This window comes from Anopheles arabiensis, chromosome 2 (assembly GCF_016920715.1).
Source record: "Anopheles arabiensis isolate DONGOLA chromosome 2, AaraD3, whole genome shotgun sequence".
Lineage (NCBI taxonomy): Eukaryota > Metazoa > Arthropoda > Insecta > Diptera > Culicidae > Anopheles > Anopheles arabiensis.
Genome location: NC_053517.1, coordinates 40,786,824 through 40,808,036, shown reverse-complemented (window position 1 = coordinate 40,808,036; position 21,213 = coordinate 40,786,824). Strand labels below are relative to the sequence as shown.

The following is a 21,213-nucleotide window of genomic DNA, read 5'->3' as shown; positions in this document are numbered from 1 at the left end:
CAAAAACCACAGACAAAGCAAATACTTGTCGCATGTTTGATAAAGTTCGCATACATTTGGAAGGATGTTACCAAGCATGAAAAAACAGTTACCGTGGCTGAAAGAAGGGAGAGATACCAACGATTCGTACAAATACAAATTGTTGACCGACTGCTCGATTGCGCAGGGGGAGGAGGCTTTTGCTTTCGTGTCACTGGTTGCGCATTGCCTCCCGCTTCTCCTTGCTTCTCGTTTCACCACACGTTTGTGGCGAGCGAGATGCTTCGCCTACCGAGGAAAAGAATTGCAAAAGACCACCGGCCAACGCCGCGACGCACGTAATCGTAGCCCGCGCGCACATGGTGCTCTTGTCGCGTGTGAGCCGACCGCGTGTGCCGTACCTGGTCGTAAACCAAGCCACACAAACACACACACACACACACATTCCCCATGGCTTCTATTTGTCGAGCTTCAGATACGGTCTGGCCAGTTCGATGAGCAAAGGCAAAGCGACGTCGTATCGCCGCTCATAATCGATAGAGCGGACGACGCAGAGTGTCGTTCCCAAGTAAACCAAACAAAAAAGCGCACACACACAACGCACCCGTTCAGGTCCCAGCCTTTCTCCTGCAGTTTTCACAGGAGTCCAGAAGTTTGTGCTTTTGCCTTTCGAAATATATGGTTCCCTTCACGATCCCCCCGGCAGGCACTGCGGAAAGGCAATCTGTTACGCAAGCTTCTATCACGCCAGCTCCGAACGTCTTTCGGTCCCCGAAAGATGCAGTTTAATAAGCATCATCATCATGGCTTCGGTGCATCGTCCGACTAAATGTGCCCAAGTCCCCAAACGTGGGATTGGTTCGTTTTTAGCGGGCAAATAAGTTTCCCCCGTCGTTCAACGTAAACAAACCGATTGTTTGTGGCGGAGCCCTTTAAAAAAGGATGAAAGGGAGGGTTTCAGTACATCCCCCGGGCGTACAACACGCGGTTCGCTCGGACGACCCTCTCTCTCTACCGCGTACGCTTCGATCCCAAAAACAATACGTTGGCCTGTTTAACGTCCTGCTAAGTGACGGAGGAACGTTGCTTTTTTGTCGATTGTCGTTGCTGTAGAGTAAGCGTTAGTGTCCTCGACCTAATTTCTGCTCGTACCGCCACGCTTATGAGTGATGGCGTTTGGGGACGGTGGGAAGCTAAAAAACAGGGAGATTGTGATGTAATATTCATAAAGCGGCTAGTTCAACGAACGGACCGGGTTGGATTCGATTGTATCGATTTGCTGCGGGGGTATTCCCAACGCGTCAACGTCGTCCTTTCGCTTATCAATCGGTAAACCTTCCCGAAGCACGTAGCAAGTGCCACGCATGGGCATGGGTCACACTTTAATGTTCTATCAGTTGGGATGTTTGCATGATTTATTCAGCGTTTTACGAAAGTGGAACATTAGCTACTTTTTATCAGAAAAAAAGGAAATACCATGCGTACATGGAGACAGAACCTGAAGTTGTTTATTAATCATGCATTAGCTACCTCAGGAACTGTGTAATCGCTAACAAAGGTACACTATCGTCATACGTTATCTCTGGACGTACATTTTTCAATAGGATGTCATTAACCAATCTGATGATCCGTTCCTTGATTCGATAGTCGATAATAATTTGATCTAGATGCAATCCTTTTATAAATGTGCATTATGCTAATGGAAGCTGGTCAAGATATATGAAGAGATGATGATCAGTTAATGGAAGGATATGGACTTGGATCAAAACATTACAATCTTACAATAGTTTTGGTTGGTCCTATTTGAATATTGTTCATTCAAATTGGGGTTTTTATATTTGTACTTCTTGCTGTTTACCATCAAGTTGTCAGAGCCCTGGTCAAACTAGTTTATTATTAAACCTTCTTGTTTAAATTGTGCTCGTTGAATGATATTAAAATGGGGTTTTATTATAAATGAACAAAACTTTAATTGTAATATCCTAATTGATATGGTTCCTTATATTTGTTTGACTATTGCTTTACAATTGCTGTATACTCGAATGTTTGTTTATGAAAGGCTGGTTATCAACTAAAAACTTCTTTAAGACTTAATGTTCGTCCTGCGGTGATCCGGATCTTTACAGCAATATGGCTTGACGATCGTTTGAACAGAGTCTTGTTTAGCATTCGAATTAGATTTGAGCAGAATTAATAGCACATTTTTCCAATAGGAATAATAATACTCACGGTTTACTTAAGCATGTTCAACTATGGTTTTAATTTAAATTTTAAATAAATAAGAAACACCTGTAAATCCGTTGTGAATAATGCAAAAAAGGTATTATTAAAATTTTGTCCAATTACTTTATACCAAAAAATAATATTAATTTTTTTTTCATCCGGTTCTTTGGACGTCTGACTAAGCCATTAAGTGTATCATTAAGCATAAAAAATACCAAAAGTGCTCTAGATGTAAACGGCTGCTTTTAATGGAACAAGGTTTTTTCTATCTTTTAATACTTCTAAGAGCCATTCTGCAATGCGTGTTAATGGAAACACACATACTCGTCATTGATACGCAAGTTGCGCACCTGGTAGAAAACGGATAGCATTTTTTGTTTAGTTTCTTAGCTTCTTTCACGAGTATCACTAATAAAGCAACTCCTCTGTACACGTGCCCTTCCTTGAGACGCAAACTATCAAAGAAGAAATTTTCATCACAGAAGTAGAACAAAAACAAACTCCGACAAACACTTTACTGTATCCTTAAGCTGGCGGAAGTAGCCAAGGCAAGGTTAATTAGTGACGAGTTTCGTGACTCAGCGTTTTACGGGTGAATCAGCGAGCGAAAGAAAATGAAGTGACGCAAAACAAGTGGTGCGAGATTTTTTTTGCTCCTTCCATCTGTTTTCAATCTACCTTTTCTTAAGTAGATCGATTTTGTAAAGGTCAGTGATCTGACTCAGCGTGCAAAGGTGCAGGTGGTTTGCCGTGATCATTTTTAGTATCTTCAAAATCAAACGGAATTTTGTATAATACTGTAAGCGTAAAAATACATTCTCCTCAATTCACCAACCAGTCTGCTTTTGGAATAAATCTCACGAAATAAATTAAGGAATTACAGACTGAAGGAATTAATCTCACCGTGTAATTGCGCACCTGCGTAAAATGTAACCTGCTAATTAAAATTACCAATCGTGCCCGAAAGTGAAACACTCAAAAAACTGACCCAAATCCGCGACCGCACTGCAACGGCCCACTGGGTATTCACCCGAAGCAAAAGAATGTCCGACCGAATGGACGGCCGGAGAGTGACATAAGCGGGACCAACGGACCGAACGGGGGCAAATGAAAACTTTTACCACAGCAGGCCGCCGGTGAATGGGTGTGTGTGCGTGTCACTTTTCAGGTGCTGCTGCAGCTCAGAAACGCACTGTTGCCCCCCACAAACTAACACACACACACGCACAGTCGTGCAGTCCGTGAAAACTCAGTGGCCTGCAGTGATAGCCGTGGTGGCGTGTGGTAGTGCGTAATCAACACCTTGACAAATCCGATACACCTCCAAGCTTCAATGTGCGGGTAACAGGGTGGGGGGGGGGCTTCTCTTACACCCCTACCTCCCCCGGTGCGCTACTGCGCACACTGCGTTAAATAATCTAATTTCGTCAGCTAAATCAACCACCGGTCAATGCAAAAACGAGAGTGGGAAAAACCAGCGCCAGGCTTAGCCGAGCGCGACTGTATGCGCGTGAAAAGCGCACGAGGAGTCCTCCAGCCAAGACGCTTAGTGCAGCGTAAACAAAGTAACATGCGTTGGAGGTTAGTTCTGCCACAAAGCTCACAAATACCGACGGAGCTGCAGGACAGCAGGAGTACGAACATAAAAAAAGCAATCAACAAAGTTATTTATTTGGACGCGGCAAAAGCGCGCACGTGGGTAGCCGCATAAGAAAGTGAGACGACGAGCGCTATTTACGGAAAACAAGAAATAAAATAGAAATGTGTGTCATTAATAATAGCATCAGCATCAATACCAAAAAAAAACCCCGAAGAGAAGTAGCCCACCACAACACTCGTGACTGGCCTGGCATCAAAATCCATTGACCGTCGCGTGTTGTGCTCTACACACGGTGCGTGGCTATGCACGGTTATTTATTCATCCACCTCCTGCCCTATCTCTTCCCAACACAGAGAGAAAGGCCCTGGAGTCTGCGAAGAGTCTGCTATGTCTGTGTGTGTGTGGCAAAGGAAAACGAAAGTGTCACGGCAGACGAAAGCGCACTAGGGCAAGTCGGACTGCCCGAAAAGCGCCAAAACTTCCACCAACCGCGGTCTGCCGGTCCCTCTGTGCCCTGTGCACGACGCGCAAACACACTCACACCCAATCCACAAAACCGGAGTAACCTGATCGGTGGTTTTCGGTTCGGTTCGGGCGGTTCAGTTTTGACCTGGAGACCCGGGAATTATGTAAACGTCACACACTTACGCTCGGCCCAACCGTTCACCCAAGACGCGACAAAAAGTGAAGGAAGGCGCACCAACAACACACACACACACACACACACGTATATCTACACCCAACAGCATTCCCAGCCAGCTGATGAAAACTGATGCGGTCAATCGGTTGACCGACAAACCGACAGACCGACTGATCTCAATTTGATGATTTCCGTGCTGCGTCTCCGTTTGGGGCTCTCCACACACACACACGAGTGAAGCTTTTCGATTCATTTCGGTTTCGAGGTGTGGTGCCTATGTTTGTAAGGGGAACCGTTTTAACCCTTGGTTATTGCTTTTTAATGTGTTTTTGATTTCACGATGACAACTGCATCAGTTTGCTGTTTTGTGCGTGTGCGTGACTCACTTCTAAAACTGCCTTGCTAAGGTCCGTGCGTAATCCACACAGCATCATGGACGAACTGCACTCAAAGTTCATGTAACGCAACCGGTTGCGTGTCCATAAACCCTTAAATGCATGTACGCCATGCTGTATTGGGGGGAGTGCTACGTCATGCAGTCTGTTTGTTTGTTTATTAAACGCGTCGATCGCAAACAGCCAATAGAATTCGTACACAGCAGCTATTCACTGCTAAACAGATGCACGGAACACACACACACACATCTTTCAATCGCTTGGGTAGGATCGCACCATCATAGAAGAAGAAGTTTGTGGCTTATTATATCACCGAAATCGGTACACTAACCGCTGTGACAAACTTGAAGACAGACGAAAATCGACACACACACACCTAGCCGGGGTGTAAAGCAGAGGGTAAGCAAGAGGAACGGGATGGGATCTACCCTGACGATGGTGGCAAATCGGCATAACTGTTACGCAACGCGGTTATCTGGTGGTATGGCACTTTTTATTTTCGCAACACCAGCACCTCTGTGACGAGTTCGATTCGATCGTTGGAGAATCGGGCTGAAAGATACAGCGATACAGGAGCCAGCAGGGAAAATGCTCTAAACATTGTCCATGTGCAATATGCAACTGAATCTCTAGTTGAATTTAAAACTGATTAGTTGTAATTGTTTGGAATTAGTTTCTGCAAACATTCTAGATAGTATTGTAAATATATTGAATTGTTATTTGGAGCTACACTGATGACAAAAGTAATTAAAACAGTACATTTACACCGCAATAAACCCCACAACAAAAAAACAAAATCGCAATTAACACTCTTCTGGTGTGCAGATTTCCCTAAATAATGACGTCCAAGGTGTCGGATGGCGCGAGTGCTGCGCGTAAGTGAATTCCAAATTCGACACGTCTGGCCATTAAACTCCTGCCGGCGCAGCCACTGACGTCAAATCATCAAGTGCCGGGCCGTTCGGTGCCTCGAAACAATCGAATTCTGCTTCTGCTTCTGCAGATTCAATGACTCATTACCTTCGCGATCCTTAAACGATCATTAGAAAGCATGCGGAAAGGAGTGGATGGATTGAACGCGGTACTGGTGAAATAATATGCCGCGAAAGGTCAGCTTATTTTCTAGAAAACGCTAAAAATTGAATGAAATTAAAATTGTTTTCCATCTACCAAATCATCGCTTCGTTGTGACCTTTTTATTTTCACTTCTGCTTGTTTTTTCAAAAAAATTCTAAAGAACAAACGTGAAACTTTCGACAAGCTTCAGCAAAGCTTTCGAGCAGCAACGAAAAGCGAGCAGTTCTTTAACACACACACAAATCGTTCAAGCACGCAAAGCTCACATTGCATGCAATCTTGCATAAAAAAAACTGCAAGAAAGGGCGCGCCGCGACTTAGCGAGCGTTGCGTGCAATGTGCGATACAAAAGATTGCAACGCTGCATGCAATTTTAAGCGACGAACCTTTGGGTGACACAGCGGAAAACTTTGAATAGATTTAAAATGTAAATGTAAAGATGAAATACGAACTAGCCAGTTTCTTGTTCTATTTGGCTTAGCAAATTACATGAAATGCCGTTGTACAGGGTTTAGAGATGTATTAAGCAGCACGCGGCCGGATAGTCAGTCGTTGTTACGGGGATTGAACCTATTAAGCAAGTCAGCTTAATATTGTTATTTTAAAACACCAATACAGGGTTTCGAATCATATAAGGGAATAGTTCAATCACTTAGGGGAATGTTGCAAATCGGTAGGGGAATATTGCATGCAAGCTGTGGATGTTTGCAATCACTTAGGGGAGTTGTGCAATCGATTAGGGGAATTTTGCAAGCGTACTGTGGAGCTGTCATCAGACTGTGGGTGCCGCTGTAAATACCTTAAAATATTTTTGTCAATCTTACTAACTTATCATGTTTAATTATGGCTCCGCAGCAGGATTTATTTAGTTTATCATGTGTACAGCAGAATCCCACACGAAAACAACTCCAAACGATGTTTTTTAAAAAAACATCATCGGTATCAATTCGTAGCCTTTTTACACCGGCACCCACAGTCTGATGACAGCTCCACAGTACGCTTGCAACATTCCCCTAATCGATTGCACAACTCCCCTAAGTGATTGCAAACATCCACAGCTTGCTTGCAACATTCCCCTACCGATTTGCAACATTCCCCTAAGTGGTTGAACTATTCCCTTATATGATTCGAAACCCTGTAATGCCTTAGTTTAAATTCAATTAAATTCAAATAAACCCGTTACCCAAGCGTATAAAAAAAAATCAATGCTTAATTATGAATCCACACTAGTTCAAGCTCACTTCCGCCGATTAATGTTGTTGTTTTTTTGTTTTTAAATTTGCCATAAAAACACTGGTGATTCATCAGATTGTTTACTTGTTACCAAAATAGAGCAGTGAGTTTTTTTTTGTCTGCAGAAAAAGCTAAAACTATTATTCTAGTTCATGTTCTAGGTCCAAAGGTTGCTTCAACTGGAAAGATGATGTTTGTCCCTACATGAAATACCGTTGGCTGACCGGCGTATAATGTGAACAGAAAACCGGCTCCTCGCGCGGACGTTCCGCGAGACTTTTATTACGGATGGAATTTGCATAAAAACGAACCATCGGAATGTACGGCACCACGGTTTAAATGACTTCTCGCCGCGCAGAGCATTAAGTTTATTTCAGAGCCTTAATTTTAATCCCCAAAATGTATGGGTGGAATAAAATTCTACTTCGTGCTAGACACGTGTTCCACAAACCTGAGAGCGGTCCTATCTCATTCCAATCTGTGTGTCTGTGCGGCCGGTGTCGTATCTGTTTGTCGTAAGGTCAGGTTCGAGCTTCCGCCACTGGTGCGCGCGCGAGCATCGACGGTGGTGGGGTGACCACATCCGCAAGCGCTTCCCAACGCAGTGTGCGTAGGTAGCTGGGCTGGGGAGATGGAGCTCACCAGCCAGCCCAATGACAACTACTTCGGCAGGTCGATAACAGCGAGCAGGGAGATCGAGTTTTCGATGGTCAACTTGAACTTGAACGACGTGCGGATTGTCGGGCAGCCCGTGTTGTACACGTGTGCGACCCGCTCGCCGTGCTGTAACACGCACACAAGCAGTCGCGATCGCGGGCAGCGTTACAACAGCAAACATCTTGAGTTGTAGAAAATCCACACCACATGCGGAAACGACGACGAGCGGCATCGGTGTTGGGGCTCGCGTGGTTTTTGGGATGATTCGATCCAAGACAATTAACGGCGGAAATCAAATTTTCCGAGCTTTTCAGCAAAACCTCGTCCAGCCGGATCATCATGGCATTGAGACAAGTTAATAGTCTAGATGGCAGCCGAATGGTGGAACGGTTGAGAGGTTTTTTATATGAGTGGTGTCGTGAGCTAACAGCCACTCGAGTTTAATTACAGCTCTACCGGGCGCTGGACACTGGAATTGTCTATATCCGTGTGATTTATTGCACACAAAAAAAGAAACAACCACAGCGCAAAATTACACCACAAAAACGGGCAATGCAAATCAATACCCTTTTTTGGTAGATTAGAAGGAGAACGAGTTTGTAAAACCACTTCTCTCTCTCTCTCTCTCAGCCATTATCAAACGGATTGCGTAACACCATTATCATCAAAGTGCTATTAAATTTATTCTAAAACAGCAGATCCGGTTTTCCCGTCACCCGGTGGCGAAGCAACAACCTCCCAAAAACAGCTGTCGATTGACCAACTCAAACGGCGAGAAACAAGTTTTGAGACAGGAAGTTTTTTTTTCTTTTTTTGGTTTTTTTGTTTCAGCCGAGAAAATCTCAACCTTCAGCAGTGGGGAACAGCACGAGTCGGTTGATTTGACACTTTCGGAACCAACGGTGCCGTGGTAACGTGGTACAACAAACCGACCCTAGCGACATTATCGATTCGAAGGCTGCGATAGCTTAGATTACGGTCGCGTCTACGGACCGGATGGTTTCGGTGGCGAGGTCACTAGCGCTACGAATGTCAAGGGAGCTGGAGGGGCGAGGAGCAGCAGCACTACACTAATGAACATCACATACCTTCTCGTTCGTCTCCTGGGCGAATCAATAAACACCATGCAGTAGTAATTATTGTTTAGAAGAGAAAAAAGCGAGAAGATAACATTAAGAAGGCAAGGCTAAGGGGCACAAGGTGTTGATCGGTCACCGAGCAGCAGGTTCAATGATTGCACACAATCAAACGTGTAGCTTTAATTGCTGGGGGAAGATATTGTGTGCGCTACCTGATGCCGTAATGAGTGTGAAGAGCTTTGGCTACTTGAATCGCTTCATTTATTGTTCGATTTAAAGGATTTCAAAGGAAGGAAGCAGGTGGATCACGCGAACGATATCGTACCATACGCGCTGGAGTGCAGCAGCAGGTACAGACAAAACCTCGCCCCAGCAAACCGGCAAACGGCTAGAAACGTGACAGTGGTTTAGTGAAAGTGTAGCTACAGTAGAAAGCTATTTTAGCGAGAGAGCGTACATACGCCCTCCCTAGTGCACGCTATCGAATGGACGCCAACTGTCTAGCGTAGCCAAATACACCCAGTACCCTCCTGTACGAAGCTCACCCACGGCTCATAAACCGGCATTAGCATACAACGCGACACGAGCGAGCTATCGTCACCAGATGTACGCGAAACGAACATAAAAGCCTTCTTTTGAGGGGACGGACACACCTTTGCTTAAACGTCAATATTTTACTTTGCTGATTGCGTTCTCTTGCTTCCCCAAAATACTCAGGCACATCCAAAAAGAAGCGTCCAACCATGATCGCTATTGTGTGTAAGGAGAAGAGCGAGTGAATTGACGTAAATCTTGGCCTGTGTAATCAGTTGTTTTTTTCCTTCCTTTAAATTTAATGTGCACAGCAAACTGTTCAATGTCTCTGAATGATTCTAAGAGAGCTGTAATGTTAAGAATGATTTTTCCCCGCCCGAACACCGCATCGTTCGCATTGGCATGGCGACAAATTGCCATGCCTCATTGCCTCCCCACCGACGGAGAGTGACCCTTAGGGCGCGCCGGGGCGGAGCACCCCGGTGCAGGTTGATTGATATGGCGCTCATTAATGGTAGCTTTGCGCGTCGATCGCAATGAACTGTTGGGAGATGCATGGGTCACGGACGGGGCAGCCCACAAACAACTCGGCTCATTAGATGACGCGGGCAAGATTGTGGACCGCTCGTGTGCTGACCCCATTTACATCCTGAACCCCGGGATGCCATAAGGCTCAGCAACCCACCCATCTCGCTAATCATCCCTGTCGTCACAGTGCGGGACGACCAATCTGATTGCAAACTGGTGCACTTTAGGAAGATAGTATGTGCTAGAAAAGAGAGAAACAAAAAGCGACTACTTACGTTACTGCGGGTGAGTCGGCGGTCCAGCTGAACATTCGCTGGATGCGGCGTTTGTCCAGATTGGGCCGGATCGCGCCCAAACCCTCCTCGGCCTGCTGCGGCTGCGTCCCGGGCGGTTGCGTTGGGGCTACTGTGTCCGCCGGTTGCTGCGTTGCGGTGGCCATCCTTGACCCTTTCTAGCTAATCACTTATCAACACGTATTGTCGACCAAATAAAATCACACACACGCGTGAACCCACAGACACACACCACACACACACAACACACTTGGTTTTGTCCGGCTTTAAGTTTGGCGCTCACCCGAACGTCTCTGCTTGCTTAGCCGAGACTGCCCGCGGTTGTTTGCGGTTGATTTGGACACTTTTTTGTTTGTTTGTTTGTTTGGTAAAATCTCCACAATCCTGCAATAGCTAGAATGGGTTGGTTCGACTAGAAAAAAAAACATGGAAATAAAGTACACAATGTTGAAAGTAAACAACGAATTTTAATTCGGACTGGTTCGGCTTCCAAAGTCCACACCAACACACCAACCACCGTGTTGTCGAGACGAAGAAAAACGGTATACAAACGAGCCAGCAAGAGAGTGAGAGAGAGAGAGACAAATAGCGAGAGAGCTTTTTGTGCCAATGACTTGCGTTTGGAAGATGTCTTAGTTTCTGTTTTGCGTTCTCACTTTTGGGCGCACTCAACCTGTGAACGCGTGCGTGCTTGTGGGGTTCGTCGCTTGTTAAGTTTTTCGTATCGTTTTTGATCGTTGAAGTCTTCACGGTCACGGTGGCACGAACGATTTCAATGCTTCCATAGCACTTTTTTTACCGGCACATAGTGAACGTCAGAAAAACGTCAAATTTTAGCAATAAAACGGCAAATTTAAGGAAGGAAATAATTACAAAAACAACGGCGTACGAATAGCAGCGGTTTTTTGTCCTAATTTCTGAGAGATGCTGCAAAAGTGCAACGTGCAGCTTTTGGGGGGCTGCGGGCAGTGACTCACTTGACACCGAAAACCGCTCTTTCAAGTGTAACCTCTTTGCGTGCCGTGATGCTGTACGGTGGTGTGTGCAGTACCAAGACGTAGGAGCTTTTACCCTTCCTGCACTGCTTAACGTCTGCACTCACTTTCTTTTGTATCGGATGGGGATTTTTGTTTTACTGCCGTTGCACCGTTTGCGTTGTTTCTTCTCTCTTGGCCCGCTTTCGGTCACTGGTAAGCGCTCAGCTCAAGTTCACGGACTCGCAGCTGCGGGCTCTCTTTTCACCCTGCGAAGAAATGCCATCGCGCACTCATCTCAATACCTTGCCTTGGCTCGGGCTTCTCTCACACCTTGGTCTCTCTAAAGCTGCTCAACCACCAAACGCACCAATCCGTCCGCCCCAGACCTAAGACGAGAAACGCTAAGCTTCCTCTCGCGATCGCACACGATCTTTTCTGGACACTTTCTGTTCCACAAAGCAAAACCAGCCCGAAAAAAGCATCTAAAAAACCGTGCCAAATGATTTACTGTAACAACACACACTGTAACTTACTTTGTATACACTACTTCGTACAACACACACACGCACACTACACACACGACCACCAAAATAGGGACGGAGAAAAGTCGTACCGCGAGAGTCGATACACGTTCGATACAGGGAACGGGAAAACACTTCATTCACCAACGGCGACTAGAAACGCAATAAACCAGGGCCCAGGGCTCCCCGGGTGGAGATCGAGCATTCGTTCGAGCTGCGTCCAAGTCCCCCTTCGGTCGGTCGGCCGACGGTGCTCAGTTTCGTATCGTCGTCGTCGTCGTCGTCGTTGAGGTTCATCGGCGGGAAGGCGCTCGCACACGCGGTACATGCGTGAGTTGCACCTTAACGTAATCAAGCAGGCAGTGGTGGTGGTGGAGCGGCTCTAGCAAAGCAAAAACAAATCTAAAACATCAGCAAATCATGCATTACGATTGGTGCATTAATGCAGTGGCAATGGAAGCAGGCTTTTTTAAGCATCTTTTTTTGAAATTTTAGTGTGCGTAAAAGGCGATCAAAACATCTTTTTTAAATATAATAGTGAAGATAGCCATTTAAAAAATGGGAGTTATTTATTTTGATTCACCCCAATAACCTCCAACCAAGGGACCTTTTCGACTAGTGGGGCAAACAAAGGACGCTAGGATCTTATCTGGGACGAAAGGAGTTACGGGAGGGCGTCTCCACCGATGCACTCATTTCGAGGTTGTCGACACGCACGAACAAAAGGTTTGTCGCCTGCCTTTTTTCCTCTTCCAATGCAACACATAATTTGGGCAATCGCCGTGTGTTTGTTTAATCGGTTCCACTTTCTAGCGTGTGCTGCGGTGACCTTGCGCTCCGGCACGATCCATATACGCTAGAAGATCTCCTGCCAATTTGCTTCCATCTTCCACACTTCCAACGTGAGTGATAATTAACACATCCTCACGGTTGGATGGAACCACCGTTTGCATCGGCCAGTTGGCAAGACCTTATTGCCAAATGAGCAATCATTCCGACACCTGTGTGACATATCATCATCACCACACCTCAGGCCATCCGGTGCCGGAGGCCGATCGATAGCGGGGAAATCACTCTAATCTAAATTTAATGCCACTGCGCTGCGGATCTGTATGATGCCACTCGGCTATCCTTGGACAAGCTGCGTGGTAGACAGCGCAGCTCAAAACATTCCATCGTTCTTCGACCGTGAAACTTTAATCTACAGGAATTGTTACGATACAAACACCGAAACGATAGCCCCTTCCAACGATCAAATGTGTCCAATTATGTATCGATTATTTCGCATCGCCAATACAATCTGCGTTGTTTTCGTTGTTCGTTGGGATCGTTTTTAGTTGTTGTGTTTTTTGTTGTTGTTGTTGTTGAAACTTGTCGATATTTTAAGATGATAAACTGAAGCCGCTGTGCGCCTTCGATCCAATTAGCAGGCATGCGTGAGAAATGCGTTTAATTGTAAATATGCCGGCAAAGGTCCGAGATAGAGCGGCCGTCGGGGCATCGTCGATCCAGCAGGGCGGATTCGTTGTTTTACCGATACGGCCATTTCTTCTCCTCCCCCTTTGTTTCTCCAATTTGATAGCAGTCCACAGTGTACGGCGTGTACGGTTTATTCGTCGCTACCACCATAATCGTCGCTCGAACGCAACGCACTTGCGGGAGGTACATGCGCACATGAGACGGGTGAAATGCAAGTGCATCCAGCAACAGTCGATTCGGTTGCGTCTTCCGTGTTACGTGACACGGGGCAAACTCGAGGCACTTCGAGTACGTACACACCGCACGCCTTCTTCAACCCGATCTTGTTCGACTCGCTCGTACTAGAGAGGGCATCACAAGTTATACGCGATCACCAATCTCTCTCACTTCTTCCCGTTAACATTGACGAGAATTTTTTAAACAGAAGAGAGGAGCAGCAAACCTGCAAGAAATCTAAGCTGGTGTATCTCGCTCATATCCTACCCAGTTTTTGTTGGCCCCGTCTATTGCACAACGAAAACCACTTGGCTGGTCCCTTCGGTTAGACGAGATCGTACTTCGCATTTTGTTACAGAATGCATTTAATTTTCGCCAACAACCAACATTCCTGTACAAGCTGTAGCACAACATTCCAACTGCTTTCGAGTAACTGTTGCTTTGTAGAAGAGATGTACAGCCTAAGTTACAATTTAGCCTGGGCGCTTGCAGGAGAAGCTACAGATTTTATGTTTTTATGACTTATTTGTGAAGAGTTTTTGATCTCATCTGCGATTCAACTCATGCACTGTCTATGCCAACGAGCGATTTACTCTTTTTGTGAATGAACTCACCCACTTCCCGCATTGATCCTATCCTTAAATGTCCTTAAAGAATCATAGAAACATAAAACAACTCGTCTGAATCTGAAGAAACCTAAGAAAATACTTGAAAAATTTAAAGGTAGTAGTTCTAAGCCGATATATTCTACATTTGATCTATGTAGAATTACAGCTTCGTGAAGTTTCGGTCTGTCTTTTCCGGCTGTTTTGATTTCGCATAAAAGAGTAGTCAGTCCTGCGAGCTTTCACCGCCAGCTATCCTCGCAAGGAACTACCAGCCGAGCTACCTCCGAATAGAGAATAAAGGTGTGCCACAATAACCAGAACCGTACAATTTGTTTGGTTCATTCTAAAGAATGAAGGGCGGTTAATAACTTGCGTTAATGTTATTTACGTTCCTTGATTCTTTATAAATCATAATGTAGTGAGTTGTTCATAAAAATGACATCTTACCTGTCAAAATAAAGAACGTCCCAATACGCCAGGTCGTTCATCTCCTCCAATACCAATATGACCGTGAACCGTATGACCAGGTCGTTCCCAAAAAGAACGTCTAACCCGTCGAAAAAAAGATCGTCCTTTCATTTTTCATGATATAGTATACTATTTATATTCTTCTTCCGAAATGAAACCATTTACCATATTTTCATCAACTAAAATGAACGAGTGAATCGCGATTCACGTTTAGCTCATCTAAATGAATGAACTGATACGTTAACGTTCATGAAAATGAACCGAATTTCCCAAGTCTACTATTTATCCACTGAGATACCAGCCGAGCTACCATCCCAAGGAACTACCAGCCTATTCGCAGAGCTACTTGCCGAGCTATCAACGAACAGAGCTGCCAGCCGAGCTACCAACGCACAGACCTACCAGGCAAGTAGCTGGAGCAGGTAGCTTCATGGTGTAGTAGCTCGGCAAGAAGCTCCGTAAATAGGTAGCTCTACCAGCCGAACTCTGTGAAATTGTAGCTCCGTGAATAGGTGCTCGGCTCGGCTCTGTGTGATGGTAGCTGTAAAACGCTAAACCATTCTACGATTGAGATTCACTCTTTTCCTTTTCCTCGTGGCATATCAGCCAACAAAAACATCACATTTCGCTCAGTAAAGAGCTACCTCCTGAGTGAGCGGAGCGATTGAGGTACAGTTAAATCTCCCTAAGGTGAATCTTCAAGGGACCGTCAGCTTAGAGAGATGTTTATGTTGAGGAATTATTAATGAAGTATCCAAGAAACCACGGGAAAAGCATGACGTCCTTTGACCAATATTTTTGTGAACTGTTATCCAAAAATTCATCATAGAGAATTTGGTTTTTTAATTGCATATGCTAGCTTAGCTCCTTAGGGAGATACTCATCTTGAAGAGACACAAAATGTATGGAATATGACGGGACCGTCAACATGTTCATCTGAGTCAATTCAGATTTAGACCGTCAAAAGTGAGTCTATTGAGAATGAATGAATTACAGTGCTGATGGGGGCTATCCCGTGCTACAGTCGTCAACTCGAACGACTCAATAACATGCCCGTCGTCCCCCGGTAGCAAGGATTTGACTATCTGGCTGCATGTCAATGGATTAGGTCTCGAAAGCCTTGTATAGGTCGGAGCATGTCCGCGTAGGACGTTACGCCAAACAGATGAAGAATTACAGCCCTGAGTTAAATCTTCAGGCCTCACTCTAAAAGAGTCATCAAAAAACTACTGAAAATGATTTGCTAGTTGTCGCGGATAGTCAAATAATTAGTCGGGATGTAGAGTCTTGGAAAGAGTTATTCAATTCAAGAATGATTAAATTCACTCTCAATTAATTATTTGTTGTAGTGGAGAGTTAAATCACTCATCTAGATTTAACTCTCGGAACAGTTACTGAACTCACATACAGTTTGATGATGTGATTGTGTTCGTACTTATGGGAAAGAACTAGAGTCAAAACAAATCTTTGTCTATTTAATTCAACTCATTTACGACAAAGATATAGCTCACACCCTCATTGCGACTCATCATGCACATCACAACATTATACATTCCTTTTAGAAAAAGAAATGTTAAAGGTCACCCAGGGGTGTGTGGGTCATCGCCAATCACTTTACGATTGACATCACATGACACTTTTCAGCCCTACCACCAATGGCTGCCCATGTTTACGAGCTGCGAGTGTACTGCCTTCGATTGCCAGTACACAACAGCCACAGCACAGTTTAGTTTTACGTTTCGGTTGCGCCCTGGTTCCGCCCGTAGCAGATTTTTCACAGGTTTCTTCTTGTTGCCTGCACAACAATCGGATTCTAAAGCTTCGTCGCACACACAGTCACCCGCGGCAGGCATTGCCGTTGCAAGGACACACTCACATGGGGTCAACAGTGTGAAAGGAGGCCGGAAGGTGGGTGGACCGGCAACACTCACAAACACACCCAAGGGAAAGAAACAGAGAGAGAGAGATACAGAGACACATCAATTGACGCACAGTCAAGGCTATTTATTGCAAATGGCTTTCGAAGCGATGCAACTGAGCCCCTCCCCCCCCCACCCTCCCGCTGTCATTATTGCGTTTGATAATGAAAAATATGACGAATGGCATCGCGGGCCTCCCCGCGGTGGAGAAAAGACCTTCACGCGAGCACGCGGGGCAATGGACGTCGGTTGGGTTTTCCAAGGCGCGGTTTAACTATCGGTGTACGCCGCACGTTGACTGCTACGTTCTTGACCGCAGGGTGGATAAATGGCGAAACCTGTTTATTAAGAGTTGACCCCACGTAACCGTGCTTCCTTAGTTTCAGCGAGGTAGTTGTGGAGAAGATGTGTACCTACACACACCGGTCATCGAGCCGGAATTTTAAATCGCCCTTGGAAACCTTTCTCTTAAAGCAACATTTTAAATTAATTGTAATGCGTTGATGCTAATAATTTATAAATCCACTTCAACTAATTCCTTCAATTTGTTTGTGAAATGTTTTAGATTGGTTCCACCACAAATCAAACCATTGGCAGCGTTACATGATCGCGCGCACGCCAAAACAACCTGTTGAATGAAGTGGTTACGTCGTTTGCCATTTAATCGCCGCCGACCGATAAAGGGTGGCCCTCCTATGCTATTGATTTTGCATCTTGCATCACATGCCACCCTCTCGCCCGCCAGTGTTTTTATCATAGCGCAAGCACAGCAAGACCGGTCAGATACTAATTACCGGAAGTGTGTATGTGTGTGCGGTGTGTCTGTACTAACCTTTCATCATCCACGTGCACCGTGGCACGACCCGAAGATGCAGTGTTCCGCGTAGACAGCAGCGAATGACAGCAGGATCATCAGAACGCAAGTCGATTCGGGGTTCGGATTTCGAGTTGGCGCAGCTGTGGTGTGCGATCGTGTGGTACAAATATTTATTTTTCACACCGCGTATTGCCTCCCAGTAGTGTGGAGGGTTTGTAAACGAGCAACACCAAGATTGCGAATACCGAGGGAAGGGACGAAAACGAGTTATCGATACGGTCAATATTGGCTCGGTAGAGCGCAAGCCCGCGCACAGCGTCTTACGAAAGAGCTTTGCACCGTGCACAAATGCGCTTGTTTGCGGTTAACAGATTGCTTTAAAGCCCGACCCGAGCGTACGATAGCTGGCACTGTGCGCACTCTGGCTGGTCGTACGGATCACGATGATGTCGCTGGTTGCGTTGTGCCCCGCCAGTGCGGGCCCGTCCGCCCGATGGCCCCGGATGTTCTCGACCAGTTTAATCTTCTCGCGTTTCTACAACCGGAGCGAAAAGGGAAAGAAATATTATTGTCATCATAAATCGTGCACCATCTCTGAAACAGCTCCACCGCAGCGGACGTACCTCTTTCACCAGCTCCTTCTTCGTCTCGAGCAGCGCTTGCTTCAGCTGCTCCAGCGTGCAGTCCTTCGATTTGGAGTCCAGCTCCTTGATGCGGATTTCCGCCGCCAGTGCCTTCAGCTTCTTGGTGCGGGCCGTCAGCGCGCGCTGGGTGGCGGACAGCCGCTCCTTCACCTTGTGGCTGGGCAGCTTCTCCACCACCTCCTTCAGTGCGTCGTACATTTTGCCCGACTGCTGGAGCGTTTTCTCCTGCTCCGACACGGTCACCGATTGGTAGAGGACGCGCCGCTGCAGCGTCTGCACCTTCACGATCAGGTCCATCTTTTCCGGATCCTTGCCGCTCAGCTTGCGCCACCGGTGCACATTCATCGGGGTCAGCATTTCGTCCTCGAGCGCCCGGGCCTTGACGCGCTCCTGGTTCAGCACGCGGTTCAGCTGCAGCACCTCCTGCCGCATGTCGGCCGTGTTGGCCAGCCCGCGGGTCAGCAGATTGCGCTGCGACCGCAGATTGCTGATCTCGATCTTCAGCAGCCGGATGTCGTCCAGCCGGTCGCGGTACTGGTTTTCGCCGCGATCCAGCGCCATATTCAGCATGTTCAGCTTCTCCGTCAGGTTGTTGATTTCTTCCACGCGCTGCGTCAGCTGCACCTTCACCAGGTCCTTCTCGTTGATCGCACCCTCGAGCTGCTTCTTCAACCGCGTCATGGTGGTGGCATCATCCTAGGGAAAGGCAAAAAGGAGTAGAGAGAGAGAGAGAGGGAGGAAAAAGCCTACCCGCCCTGCTTCCTGCTTACCGACAGCGTCTTATTCAAGCGCGCATTTTCGTTCATCTTTTCCTTCAGCTCCGAGGCGGAGTGCTCCAGCTCGGTGTTCATGTTCTCCACGACCGTTTTCAGCGTCTGCTTCTCCTTCTCCACCCGGTCGATCGTTTTGTTCGCCTTGAACAGCTCCGCCACCTTGGTGGCGTTCTCCTCCTTCAGCTGGTCCACGCTGCGGATCGCGTTCTTCAGCCGATCCTTCAGCCCCTCCGACTCCTTGCTGCAGGTCGTCAGGTCACGCTCGAAAATGTTCCGCTCGCCGCGCGTAATTTCGAGCAAATTTTGACTCTGGAACAGCCTCGACTCGCTTTCCTTCAGCTTTTCGCGCAGCTCGGCGATGAGGTTCTGCCTGTACAGCAGATCCTCGTTCAGCTGCTCGATTCGATCGGACAGGTTCTGCACCTCCTCCGCGTTGCGGTCCCGATCCTTCTCGATCTTCAGCAGGAGCGTTTGCTGCTTCTGCGCGGCAGCCTGGTGCGCTTTGATTTCGTTTTCCAACGTTTTCTGCTGCTTTTCCAGCAGCGTATTTTGCTCGGTTTGGTTCGTCAGCGATTCTGAAATAATCGAATGTCTTGATTGTTGTAAACAGGACAGCGCAAGGGTACCCCCACCCAGCTACTAACGGGTTATCTTAGTCAGCTCCTTGCGGACGAGATCCCTTTCGCGCAGTACCGCGTCGACCTGCTTTCTGGCCGCGTCGTACGACTTCTTGGAAGCGTCTCGCTCCTTCTCAAACGTCACGATCGTGTTCCTGCAATCAATAATAATACCCGGGGGTGAGTTTCGTGCAAGCAGGCAGCTCCTGCACGCACCTTCGCCACCTACTTCAGCTTGGCCACCTCTTGCTCCAGCGCGCTCTTAGCTGCCTCGGTCGACTGCATGGCCTTCTGCAGCAGGTCGCGAGTTTTCACCAGCTTCGCATTTTCCAGCCGAAACTTTTTGTTCTCGTCCTCCTTCAGCTTGAGAATGTTCACCTTGGTGTTGAACTCGTTCGTCACCTTGTCCTTCAGCTGCACCATGTTCTCGTAGTCGCCCACCGTCTTGGCCAGCTTCACCTGCAGCAGGTTCTTGTTCGTCTCGATGCGCTCCATGTTGGTGCGCAGGGCGGCCATCTGCATCGTCTGCTTCATGGTGGTTTTGTAGTTGCTGTCCGCCAGCTCCTTGAAGTGCTTCGCCTCCTCCGTCTTGGTCGCCAGCTCCGCCATCACCTCGGTGTGCTGCGTCTGCAGGCTCTCCAGCTGGCGCTTGTCGCGGAACGCTTCGTTCGACGTCTCGTCCAGCACCTTGTACAGCTCCTTCACCTTCGCCTCCGAGTCGAGACACTTCTGCTCCAGCTCCTCCATGTACAGGCGCTGCGTGTGCAGCCGGCGGTTCAGCTCCTCGACCTCCACGAACAGCCGGTCCCGTTCGCGCATGATGCCCTCCTTGTGCTTGTTCATCGTTGAGCCGACGCTGCAAGAACACACACACACAGACCGATTAGAACATATCGCCTTTTCACCGTCCCACCGTGTCACGTGTCCTACTCATCGTCCCGGTCGCCGTAGCGGTCACTTTCGGCGTGCAGTTTTTCCAGCTTTTCTCGCATCTGACTCATCGCCTCCTGCACGTTCTGCTCGCGCGTTTGGGCCGCATCGGCCCGCTTCCAGGCGTCCTGAATTTCCGACTTGAGCGTCTGTATCGTATCTTGGTCGCGCTGGGACAGTTGCATCGCCTGTGCCACCCGTCCCGAGGCAGCCGACACCTCGTCCTGCATCTTGGCGATCCGGTCCTGCTCTTCGATGAGCTGCTGACGCAAATTTTGACCCGTAATGAGCAGCTTCTGAAAGTCTTCCGCCAGCCCATACTGCCCGTTGCCCTGCAGGTCCTTCACGGTCTGCAATGGAAACAGTGGAAATGATTAGGAGAGACCGAAAGCTGATGAAACATGGCAAAACCTACCAGATTGGCTTTCGAGCACAGCTCCTCGAAAAACTCGTCCGTAATTTCTTTCGGCACCAGATCGTCCTCGAAGGTAGACTCCGGTGCCTGCGAATCTTCGCCACTTTCTTCTATTTGGTCCATGTTGTAGTATTCCTAGTTTTTCTTTCGCGTTCACTGCCTTTTGCCCAAGATGTGATTTGCTTTAAATCCCACCGTCCGTACCGGGGGCTGGTGCAAATTAGAAGTAAAATTTTCCTCTTCTGTTTTTCACCACCAAATAACTACCGCTCCCTTGTTACCTGGTACCATGGAAACTCGACTGTCTGACGCAGAAGCGCCTGGGTGCAACGCTGCAATGAGGTCACGCTGGCTTTTAACCTCCATGCGTAAGTGTGCCAAACGCTGGGACGGCACAAATAGCTACAGGTGGTAGAGACACGACCGGCGCCTCCGTGTAGCGTGCACTCGCAAACCGAACTGACAGACAGACAGACGGAGCGCTGAACGGTGCAAGTGGTTGCTAGGATGAATTTTTTTTTGTGTGAATCGAAACAACCAACAACGAACCATGTGATATAGAGCTCGACCATTTAAATCCACTCCGCCCGG

General features: G+C 47.3%; 2 protein-coding genes across 2 annotated transcripts in view; both read right to left on the bottom strand.

The window, feature by feature from the left end:
• Positions 1-11,906, bottom strand: part of LOC120896680 (ABC transporter G family member 23) — a 45,335-nt gene extending 33,429 nt beyond the window's left edge. The window contains exons 1-2 of the mRNA XM_040300994.1: positions 11,749-11,906; positions 10,221-10,650 (exon numbers count right to left, since the gene is read on the bottom strand). Coding sequence (XP_040156928.1) covers positions 10,221-10,384 — 164 coding nt within the window. The 5' untranslated portion in view covers positions 10,385-10,650; positions 11,749-11,906. The remainder of the gene's footprint in view (positions 1-10,220; positions 10,651-11,748) is intronic.
• A 5,485-nt stretch (positions 11,907-17,391) lies between these two features.
• Positions 17,392-21,123, bottom strand: LOC120896679 (cilia- and flagella-associated protein 58). Its single transcript, XM_040300992.1, has 7 exons — positions 20,623-21,123; positions 20,208-20,557; positions 19,507-20,133; positions 19,305-19,432; positions 18,658-19,235; positions 17,867-18,583; positions 17,392-17,778 (listed from the first exon to the last, which is right to left on the bottom strand). Exons 1-7 carry the CDS (start codon positions 20,743-20,745, stop codon positions 17,608-17,610), a joined length of 2,694 nt encoding a protein of 897 aa, XP_040156926.1. The 5' UTR covers positions 20,746-21,123; the 3' UTR covers positions 17,392-17,607.
• Positions 21,124-21,213: the final 90 nt, after the last annotated feature.